At 43.3% G+C, this 12,114-nt stretch overlaps 1 protein-coding gene across 8 annotated transcripts in view; it reads right to left on the bottom strand.

Annotated features, from left to right (window-relative positions):
- LOC118370052 (chromodomain-helicase-DNA-binding protein 6-like) overlaps positions 1-12,114 on the bottom strand; it is a 90,720-nt gene that overhangs the window by 42,983 nt on the left and 35,623 nt on the right. For all 8 annotated transcript variants that reach the window (XR_004822728.1, XM_035754825.2, XM_035754824.2 and 5 more), the window contains 7 exons: positions 6,083-6,148; positions 5,919-5,977; positions 4,905-5,022; positions 4,506-4,592; positions 4,192-4,326; positions 3,787-3,908; positions 1,548-1,791 (listed from right to left, as the gene is read on the bottom strand). Coding sequence is in view for 7 of the 8 variants with exons in the window: in XM_035754825.2 (XP_035610718.1) it covers positions 1,548-1,791; positions 3,787-3,908; positions 4,192-4,326; positions 4,506-4,592; positions 4,905-5,022; positions 5,919-5,977; positions 6,083-6,148 (831 nt within the window). In the remaining variant the exon portion in view is untranslated. The remainder of the gene's footprint in view (positions 1-1,547; positions 1,792-3,786; positions 3,909-4,191; positions 4,327-4,505; positions 4,593-4,904; positions 5,023-5,918; positions 5,978-6,082; positions 6,149-12,114) is intronic.

Here is a 12,114-nt window from a genome sequence, read left to right as displayed (position 1 = left end):
ATTGCCTGGATTGAGGGAGACAATGCCATGCTGTCTGATTTTCAGACTCTGCTTGCAGATGTAAGAGAACTAAAAACACAAGCATTTCGCTACACTCGCATTAACATCTGCTAACCATGTGTATGTGACCAATAAAATTTGATTTGAAATCCATACTGCTGTGCCTACTTCACTGTTGCTCCAAGCAGGGAAACAGCAGTTCTGAAATATATCAAAAAGCGTGAAGACTTCTGCCTGAAGCCCATACTGGCAAGAGCAACCTGTCTGGTTCAGAGATCAACAAGGCCTATGGTGTCATCAATACCGTGTCTCGCCACCTTTGCCTGGATGAGGGCAAGGTTCTCGGCAGTCTGGCGAAGTACACTTCCAAGCAAGGGCTTTGGGATGGAGATGCAATATGGCAGTCGTGCCAACATATCTCATCAGCCACCTGGTGGAAGGGACTTGTGGATCTGAGGCTCTTTCCCCGGTTGCCTCCATCATCCTCCAAATCCCACCAACATCAGCCACCACCATAATTTGCAAATAAATTCATTAAAAATCCTACAATGTGATATTCTGGATTTTTTTTCTAATTTTGTCTGTCATAGTTGAAGTGTACCTATGATAAAAATTACAGGCCCCTCATCTTTTTAAGTGGGAGAACTTGCACAATTGGTGGCTGACTAAATACTTTTATGCCCCACTGTATGCCCGTTAATTCCCATATATTCCCACAGAAAGTGTCCACCTCTGAATAATCCCCATAATGTGCAACCCTACAATTCATGTCTACAATCTACTAGAAAATCATTTGCAATCCTTGTCATATGAAGGGAAATTATAGATCAAACAAACGTGTTCTTCGGTCATTGGAAATGAACATTACACAACAAGACGAATGAGTGGTATGGAAGGAATCAGTTACTAACTGCGAGAGTTGCAAAGCAATCAATATTTGACTTCCCCTGACTGCTGTATTCGGTAGAGAGTGTGTGTGGTCCAAGTCTGGGTTTAAACCCCTAGTCGATTTCCGCGGGCCCAGCGCATTCGGAAAGTATTCAGACACCTAGACTTTTCCCTCATTTTGTTTAGAGCGTTAGAGCGGTGGACGAGTAACGAAAGGTTGCAAGATCGAATCCCCGAGCTGACAAAGTAAAAATCTGTCATTCTGCCCCTGAACAAGGAAGTTAACCCACTGTTCCTAGGCTGTCATTGAAAATAAGAATTTGTTCTTAACTGACTTGCCTAATTAAATAAAGGTAAGATAAAAATTAGATTCTAAAATGGATAAAATCAACCCCCCCTCAATCTACACAAAATACCCCATGCCTACTGTCTCACACACACAGACCATGTTAGCTCACCTGCTGGGCCTGCTGAGTACATCTCGAGCTGCCTACTGTCTCACACATAAAGACCATGTTAGCTCACCTGCTGGGCCTGCTGAGTACATCTCGAGCTGCCTGCTGTCTCACACACACAGACCATGTTAGCTCACCTGCTGGGCCTGCTGAGTACATCTCAAGCTGCCTACTGTCTCACACACACAGACCATGTTAGCTCACCTGCTGGTCCTTGTGGTACATCTCATACTGGTGGATCATCTGGCGGCTGATCTGGCTGCCGTGGTAGACAATGACGTTGATCTCAGTCCAGGTGCGGAACTCCCTCTCCCAGTTGGTGATGGTGGAAAGGGGGGCGATGATGAGGAAGGGTCCCCGCAGGCCCATGGAGAACATCTCAAAGAGGAAGGTGATGGACTGGATGGTCTTCCCAAGGCCCATCTCGTCAGCCAGGATGCAGTTCTTCCTGTATAGGAAGAGTCGGGAAAACATGGTGATGTCAAACACACAAAACAAAAATATTTTCATCAAAGAAAACTAAAAGGGGTGAGGGGTGACATTCAGTGGCCTGCTGAAGGGAGAGTAGAGCTAATCTCCGAACCTAGAACCAAATCTCATGAGTGCCTGCCTGCCAACTCGGTTTGATTTTGGGGGGGGCTGAGGTTTTCAAATCTGTACTGAACGGAAGTAACAGATAAGTACCAACTGTCATGAAGCCTCTGCCAAAGCCAGTCCCCAGCACCTTCCCAAGAAGCCCACCTGTTTACAATCCAGGCTGCACAGAATGACAACATGTCATGGAGGCATCTGATGTTTTGGATGCAAATATTTCACAGGTTAGTAGTGCAAAGTTAATCCACCACCGCACCAGAAGATATCATCCCCATCTCAAACTTGACAGATTAAATGTTAATAGTCTGTCACAAGAGTTCATTTTAAACACCTGATCTCCCCCTTTTGATCATGCCTGGTTTCAATATGTTAGTAGTCTATCTAGGATGCTAACTGTCCAAAAATGTATGAAGGAGGCATGGCGTTTTATGACAGAGGAATTTCACCACGTGCTTTTGCAGCATGTGCTATTCACCATGTGTTAACATATGTTTTGGGTATTTGATTTGATTTGAGTGAGTGAGTGAGTGAGTGAGTGAGTGAGTGAGTGAGTGAGTGAGTGAGTGAGTGAGTGAGTGAGTGAGTGAGTGAGAAACAATTACAGAGGCATTTGTGTGAACAGTCTATGACTAGGGTGGCTGGAGTCTTTGACAATTTTTAGGGCCTTCCTCTGACACCGCCTGGTATAGAGGTCCTGGATGGAAGGAAGCTTGGCCCCAGTGATGTACTGGGCCGTTCGCACTACCCTCTGTGGTGCCTTGTGGTCGGAGGCCGAGCAGTTGCCATTCCAGGCAGTGATGCAACCAGTGCTCTCGATGGTGCAGCTGTAGAACCTTTTGAGGATCTGAGGACCCATGGCAAATCCTGAGGGGGAATAGGTTTGGTTGTGCCCTCTTCACAACTGTCTTGGTGTGCTTGGACCATGTTAGTTTGTTGGTGATGTGGACACCAAGGAACTTGAAGCTCTCAACCTGCTCCACTGGAGCCCCGTCGATGACAATGGGGGCGGGCTCGGTCCGCTTTTTCCTGTAGTCCACAATCATCTCCTTTGTCTTGATCACGTTGAGGGAGAGGTTGTTGTCCTGGCATGAGTGAACAGGGAGTACAGGAGGGAACTGTGGGGGGCCACTGATGGGCCACTGTGTTGAGGATCAGCGTGGCGGATGTGTTGTTACCTACCCTTACCACCTGGGAGTGGCCCGTCAGGAAGTCAGTCAGTTGCAGAGGGAGGTGTTTAGTCCCAGGGTCCTTCGCTTATTGATGAGCTTTGAGGGCACTATGGTGTTGAACGCTGGGCTGTAGTCAATTAATAGCATTCCCACGTGTTCCTTTTGTCCAGGTGAGAAAGGGCAGTGTGGAGTGCAATAGAGATTGCATCTGTGGATCTGTTGGGGACGCTATGCAAATTGGAGTGGGTCTAGGGTTTCTGGGAAAATGGTGTTGTGAGCTATGACCAACCTTTCAAAGCACTTCATGGCTAGATGTGAGTGCTACGGGTCGGTAGTCATTTAAGCAGGTTACCTTAGTGTTCTTGGGCACAGGCACTATGGTGGTCTGCTTGAAACATGTTGGTATTACAGACTCGGACAGGGAGAGGTTGAAAATGTCACTTGCCAGTTGGTCAGCGCATGCTCGCAATACACATCCTGGGAATCCGTCTGTTGACCTGTTTAAAGGTCTTAATCACATCGGCTGCGGAGAGCGTGATCACAGTCTTCCAGAACAGCTGGTGCGCTCATGCATGTTTCAGATTGTTTTTAGTGGTGGATTACTACCTGAGCAGTAAGTCTACTATTCATGGGGGGGACTATGTATATATTTGGGGGAGGAGGAGTTTCAGTTTTCTTACCTGTTGTACCAGTTGAAGAGCAGCCAGTTCATTCCCTCCAGCTGGTACTCTCTCAGCTGGTTCCCGTTTCGATAGTCTTTGGATTTGTCCAGCTTCTGCCACTTGTCTGGCTGAGGTCTTTCCTACTCAGAGTGCACACGTGCGCACACACACACACAGATTGGCAATCTCAAATAACAGCATCACACACACATTGAGGTCGACTGGACAGGTACACGTACTGTGCACGCCCACAAATGCACAGAATACCTGACCAACTCTCATAGTCACACACAGACACATCAAAAGCTACTCTTCAAAAACAGAACATCCAATTCAGACACATTGCTGATTGTTAATTACATTTTTAAACAAAGGAACAAATGTTGTAAATTACAGGGGAAGGAGTTACTCTTTCCCACTCACCACAAATTTGAATTCAGGGATTCTCTTGATCTCCTCAAACTCCCGAATCTTCACCGGGTCCACATCTTCCTGAAGCTCCCATGTAGCCTCCTCATAGGACAGGGAGCACCACTTCACCAGGTAGTGTGTCACCTCCTGTAAACACACACATGCATGCATGCACGAGAACACACCGAGACAGTGACAGTCAATGAGTCAGACACACAGACACACAATTAGCCAGTGAGTCAGTCAGATACACTGACTGAAGCACGTGTGTCCGAACACACAAACACCCCTCACTTGTGGTGAGCAACTGGCTTTCCCTGGCTCACCTCTCCTGTCTCTGTGTCTGTAGTGATGGCCACCTCCAAAACTCTATCCACTTCTATGTAGTCAGGGTTAAAGAGGTCTTCATTCGGCTACATGGAGGAGTAGACAATCAATATCATCCTTTTCATGTGATTCCTTACATAGCTATGCATGTATTATTTTATGTCATATGAAAATGTATTGAATGGCTACAATGGGACAGTTTTTTTATTTGTAATGGTGTACATTTGTACTTCGCAGAAAACAAAATATATATTTGATGCTAAATACAGATAGCACTACAAATAAAATCCACTGTTGCAACTTAGCCATACAGTACATTTTCATATGAAAAAAAATATATATTTTTTATATACATAAAATCATGAAATTATGTCAGAAGAACATAAGAGTAGCCTCACCTCAACAAATATGTGCTTCATTTGGGCATGCTTAGTCCTGAAGCGCTTAATTTTTTGCTGGATGCGAGGGTCCTTCTCCAACTCCTCCAATGTTGCCCATTTACAATGCAGGTAGGAGCTATGAGCAAAAGTGGTAGGATGGTTCAATGAAAATATTCAAGGGGCAAGGGGTACATTGACCTTCAACTGTATTGAAATGAGAGTAATTAGGCAAAAGGGTGCAAAAGCAGTTTGCACAACTCCTCATTCAAGGGTTTTTCTTTATATTTCATATTTTCTACATTGTAGATGAATGTGTTAAACAAGATTTTTCAAAAGTAGCCACACTTTGCCTTGATGACAGCTTTGCACACTCTTGGCATTCTCTCAACCAGCTTCATGAGGTAGTCACCTGGAATGCATTTCAATTAACAGGTGTGCCTTGTTAAAAGTTCATTTGTGGAATTTCTTTCCGTATACATTTCCTGAGCTTTCTTATATCTCTCAGATATACAGTATGACAGACACTTCAAAACATACTTCCTTTTGATTTTTTTTTACTATCCATCCACTATCCAGGTATGAATGTAAATCTTCAATGTGTTTATATGGGCTAATTGCAGTAAGGCCAAATTCAATGTTTCATCAAATAATTTGTAGGTCTTTTTTTATACCTACATGGGTCCTACATTTCAAAATCAAATAGAAAAATGATCCATGGAATGACTAATCTTAAAACAATCCATATGTTAGCTTAGTAGACCCCCTGTCCACAGTGTGGACTCTTAGAGGTTAAAAAGCAATCCCACCGTATAAAAACATCAAGTGGCGGATTTAAGAACATAGAAATACATTGAACACAGCTAAACGTGAGAAAAGGCTCACTTTGAAAGGTGCAGCTATGAAAACCTTGAGTGCTCGAACATGTGTCATACACCAAAAAAACAGACCGTCTGTTGACAGACCGACCATCTGTTATCAAAAGAGACCAATGTTATTGGGGTCTTCCACCTCGCTACTGTTAAGCATACTTACAAATTTCTGTACTTGACATAGAACTCCTCCGACTCCTCAGTTGTATCCTCAGGGGACGCCTCAAAAGAAGAGGGAAAAAAAACATAAAATAATCTTATCCACGCACACCTTGTTGCTAGTGTCTGTGTGTGTGTGTGCTTGTTAATGTCAGGCGGCAGGCATACCTCTTTCTTCACAGTTCGAACCGACAGGATTTTCTCAATAATGTTTGCCTCATCTTCAGGGGGCTCCTGCGACAGGGGGGAGAGGGGGCATTACTCACACAAGGCTTACATCAGACATCAGGATGCATTGCAGCTTTGATTTTGCTCAACAAGTCAGCAACATTTCCTCCTTTATACTGATGGACATAGACAGATGGACAGATATAAACTCAGCAAAAAAAGAAACATCCTCTCAACTGGATTGATTTTCAGCAAACATGTGTAAATATTTGTATGAACATAAGAAGATTCAACAACTGAGACAAACTGAACAAGTTCCACAGACATGTGGCCAACAGAAATTGAGTAATGTGTCCCTGAACAAAGGGGGGGGATCAAAATCAAAAGTAACAGTCAGTATCTGGTGTGGCCACCAGCTGCATTAAGTACTTCAGTGCATCTCCTCCTCATAGACTGCACCAGATTTGCCAGTTCTTGCTGTGAGATGTTACTCCACTCTTCCACAAAGGCACCTGCAAGTTCCCGGACATTTCTGGGGGGAATGGCCTAGCCCCCACCCTCCGATCCAACAGGTCCCAGATGTGCTCAATGGGATTGAGATCCGGGCTCTTCGCTGGCCATGGCAGAACACTGACATTCCTGTCTTGCAGGAAATCAAGCACAGAACGAGCAGTATGGCTGGTGTCATTGTCATGCTGGAGGGTTATGTCAGGATGAGCCTGCAGAAAGGGTACCACATGAGGGAGGAGGATGTCTTCCCTGTAACGCACAGCATTGAGATTGCCTGCAATGACAACAAGCTGAGTCTGATGATGCTATGACAAAACGCTCCAGATCATGACGCTCCAGAGTACAGGCCTCGGTGTAGCGCGAATCCGACCATCACCTCTGGTGAGACAAAACCGCGACTCGTTAGTGAAGAGCACCTTTTGCCAGTCCTGTCTGGACCAGCGATTGTGGGTTTGCGACGTTGTTGCCGGTGATGTCTGGTGTGGACCTGCCTTACAACAGGCCTACAAGCCTTCAGTCCAGCCTCTCTCAGCCTATTGCAAACAGTCTGAGCACTGATGGAGGGATTGTGTGTTCATGGTGTATCTCAGGCAGTTGTTGCCATCCTGTACCTGTCCCGCAGGTGTGATGTTCAGATGTATCGATCCTGTGCAGGTGTTACAGGTGGTCTGCCACTGTGAGGACGATCAACTGTCTTAGGCGCTGTCTTAGGCGTCTCACAGTACGGACATTGCAATTTATTGCTCTGGCCACATCTGCAGTCCTCATATCTCCAAGCATGGGTAACAGTGTTTAAACCCTTCACAATGAAGATCTGTGAAGTTACATGGATTTTTACGAATTATCTTTGAAAGACAGGGTCCTGAAAAAAGTTTATATACACACACACAACAATATATATATATATAAATAATATATATAAATAATATATATATATAAATAATATAAATATATATATAAATAATATAAATATATATATAAATAATATACGGGAGGCAGGCAAATACTTTTCACTGAGCAGTGTAAAGGCAGATTGACAAGGGTGAGACAATTAATTGTAATTGATCTTAATGTTCTTTTGTTGTTTGCAGATGTACTATCCTTCTGACCCTATGCAGCCAGGTCCCATCTACTTTTTAACTTCTCACAAGTTTGGCTTATTTGGTATCTGCTGTGAAGGAATACCACAAGTCAACTACTTGATTGATGGTCTGTCATCCAGCAAAGGCAGCAGCGCAGTCATCCACTACATGCACCACCAGCAACTATGGAGCAACTATGGAGTTGGGGAAACACGTGTGGACCTGAATTGTGATAACGGCAGTGGCCACTGGTGCTTCTGCCTCATCAAGTAGTGCCAGCACTTCAGGTGAATATCATTTTTCATTGCATTGTATGAGGTTATTCTTCTTATCTAAACCTGGGAGGTGAATTGATGTTGTGCAAGGTTGTAATGTATTTTTTTCCTGTTTTACAGCTTCAATGTTCTGGAGCCTGATGTTGTCGCCAAGGATCGTTCAGATTCAGTCGGGACCAGGAATCAGCTGCTGCGTAACACTGACATCCTTCCTCCCAGAGATGGGTCTGCCTGTACAAGCACCACCTGGACTGGACACAGCTAGACAAACTCATCTTTTTGAGAAGATCAGAGAGTTTTGCGCCAAAGAGGCTATGGACATCACATGCCCTGCACCAAAATCATGGGCAGGACAGAAACAGGCTCTCCGAACACATATTCCCTTGTTCATGCGTGGTTCGGACTGACCAGTCATCAGCACTACATGCACTGCCTCTATTCAAATGACGCTCTCTTAAGAAACACTCACACACACCATACGTTGTTATTCATCCTGCTGCTCAGCCACTTCACCCCTGATTGCTTTTATTTCTTTTACCTTTATTTAACTTCTTTTGGGCAGGTGGGACGGTAGCATCCCACCTGGCCAACATCCAGGGAAATTGCAGAGCACGAAATACAAACTACAGTATTATAAATATTTAACTTTCATAAAATCACAAGGGTAATACATCAAAATAAAGATTAACTTCTTGTTAATCCAGCCGCTGTGTCAGATTCACCTAAGGCTTTACGGCGAAAGCAAACCATGCGATTATCTGGGGACAGAGCCCCGCATACAAACACATGAAAAACATATTTCAACCAGGCAGGTGCGACACAAAAGTCAGAAATAGCGATATAAAAAAATGCCTTAACTTTGATGATCTTCTTCTGTGGGCACTCCAAAAGGTCCCAGTTACATCACAAATGGTCCTTTTGTTCGATAATGTCCTTCTTTATATCCATAAAAACCTTAGTTTAGCTGGCGCACTTCAGTCAATAATCCACCCAGTTTCCCTCCATCAAAATGCATACAAAATGAATCCCAAATGTTACTAATAAACTTTTCCAAACAAGTCAAATAACGTTACTAATCAAACCTTACGTACCCTAATAATTGAATAAACGATACAATTTAAGACGGAGAATCGTTATTGTCTTTACCGCAGAAAAATACCAAAAAAGGCACTCTCTTCCACACGCTTGGAAACACTACAGCCAAAATGGGAGCCAACTAGAAAAACTACCATTTCTGGCTCATTTTTCCAAAAACCAGCCTGAAACTCTTTCTAAGGACTGTTGACATCTAGTGGAAGCCCTAGGAACTGCAATCTGGGAGGACTTGGCCTTATAATAAAAGTGATAGCCATTGAAAATAGTGGTAGGATGAAATTCTTGTTTTTGGGATGGTTTGTCCTCGGAGATTCGCCTGCCATATCAGTTCTGTTATACTCACAGACCACAGTTTTAGAAACGTTAGAGTGTTTTCTATCCAAATCTACCAATTATATGCATATCGTAGCTTTTACTTTTAGCTCGCTTTTCAGACTTCAAAATACTGCCCCCTACCCAAGAGAATTTACCAGGTAGGCTAGTTGAGAACAAGTTCTCATTTACAACTGCGACCTGGCCAAAATAAAGCAAAGCAGTTAGACACATACAACAACACAGAGTTACACATCTATAAGTACCTAGGTGTCTGGCTAGACGGTAAACTCTACTGCCAGACTCATATTAAACATCACCAATCTAAAATCATATCTAGAGTCGGCTTTCTATTCCGCAACAAAGCCTCCTTCACTCATGCCGCAAAACTCACCCTAGTAAAACTGACTATCCTACCGATCCTCGACTTCGGTGATGTCATATACAAAATAGCTTCCAATACTCTACTCAGCAAACTGGATGCAGTTTATCACAGTGCCATCCGTTTTGTTACTAAAGCACCTTATACCACCCACCACTGTGACCTATATGCTCTAGTCGGCTGGCCCTCGCTACATATTCGTCGCCAGACCCACTGGCTCCAGGTCATCTACAAGTCCATGCTAGGTAACGCTCCGCCTTATCTCAGTTCACTGGTCACGATGGCAACACCCACCCGTAGCACGCGCTCCAGCAGGTGTATCTCACTGATCATCCCTAAAGCCAACATCTCATTTGGCCGCCTTTCGTTCACGTTCTCTGCTGCCTGTGACTGGAACGAATTGCAAAAATCGCTGAAGTTGGAGACTTATCTCTCTCACCAACTTCAAACATCTGCTATCTGAGCAGCTAACCGATCACTGCAGCTGTACATAGTCTATCGGTAAATAGCCCACCCAATTTTACCTACCTCATCCCCATACTGCTTATATTTATTTACTTTTCTGCTCTTTTGCACACCAATATCTCTACCTGTACATGACCATCTGATCATTTATCACTCCAGTGTTAATCTGCAAAATTGTAATTATTCGCCTACCTCCTCATGCCTTTTGCACACAATGTATATAGGCTCTTTTTTTCTACTGTGTTATTGACTTGTTAATTGTTTACTCCATGTGTAACTCTGTGTTGTCTGTTCACACTGCTATGCTTTATCTTGGCCAGGTCGCAGTTGCAAATGAGAACGTGTTCTCAACTAGCCAACCTGGTTAAATAAAGGTGAAAAAAAAACACACGGAATAAACAAACATACAATATATACTGTATTATTGTCTGTATGTATACAACTACGACGTCTTTCAATATCGTTATTGATAGTGTACATACTGTATATTTTATTTATATTGACACAATATCTGATATTGCTACTATGCAAGTAACATATTGGGCTGTACTGTTTACACCTTCTGTAGAGACCCAATCACTTAGCAAGACTTAACAAAATATTGATACAGTTGAAGTCGGGAAGATTACATACACTTAAGTTGGAGTCATTAAACTTGTTTTTCAACCACTCCACGCATTTCTTGTTAACAAACTATAGGTTTTGGTAAGTCGGTTAGGATATCTACTTTGTGCATGACAAGTAATATTTCCACCAATTGTTTACAGATTATTTCACTTAATATGCACTGTATCACAATTCCAGTGGGTCAGAAGTTTACATACACTAAGTTGCCTGTACCTTTAAACAGCTTGGAAAATTCCAGAAAATGATGTCAAAGCTTTAGAAGCTACTGATAGGCTAATTGACATAATTTGAGTCAATTGGAGGTGTACCTGTGGATGTATTTCAAGGCCTACCTTAAAACTCAGTGCCTCTTTGCTTGACATCATGGGAAAATCAAAAGAAATCAGCCAAGACTTCAGAAAATAAAATTGTAGACCTCCACAAGTCTGGTTCATCCTTGGGAGCATTTTCCAAACGCCTGAAGGTACCATGTTCATCTGTACAAACAATAGTACGCAAGTACAAACATTATGGGACCAAGCAGTCATCATACTGCTCAGGAAGGAGACGCGTTGTCTTCTAGAGATGAACATACTTTGATGCGAAAAGTGTAAATCAATCCCAGAAAAGCAGCAAAGGACCTTGTGAAGATGCTGGAGGAAACAGGTACAAAAGTATCTATATACACAGTAAAACGAGTCCTATATCAACATAACCTGAAAGGCCGCTCAGCAAGGAAGAAGCCACTGCTCCAAAACTGCCATAAAAAAGCCGGACTACGGTATGCAGCTGCACATGGGGACAAAGATTGTACTTCTTGGAGAAATGTCCTCTGGTATGATAAAACAAAAATAGAACTGTTTGGCAATAATGACCATCGTTATGTTTGGAGGAAAAAGGGGGCGCTTGCAAGCCAAAGAACACCATCCCAACCGTGAAGCACGGGGAGGCAGCGTCATGTTGCGAGGATGCTTTGCTGCAGGACAGACTGGTGCACTTCACAAAATAGATGGCATCATGAGGGAGGACAATTATGTGGATATATTGAAGCAACATCTCAAGCCATCAGTCAGGAAGTTAAAGCTTGGTCGCAAATTGGTCTTCCAAATGGACAAGCATACTTCCAAAGTTATGACAAAATTACTTAAGGACAACAAAGTCAAGGTATTGGAATGGCCATCACAAAGCCCTGACCTCAATCCTATAAAATATTTGTGGGTAAAACTGAAAAAGCATCTGTGAGCAAGGAGGCCAAAATTCACCCAACTTGTTGTCGCAAGCTTGTGGAAGGCGACCCAAAATGTT

Source organism: Oncorhynchus keta, chromosome 37 (genome assembly GCF_023373465.1).
Source record: "Oncorhynchus keta strain PuntledgeMale-10-30-2019 chromosome 37, Oket_V2, whole genome shotgun sequence".
In the NCBI taxonomy this organism is placed as follows: Eukaryota; Metazoa; Chordata; class Actinopteri; order Salmoniformes; family Salmonidae; genus Oncorhynchus; species Oncorhynchus keta.
This window is presented reverse-complemented; position numbering and strand designations above follow the sequence as displayed.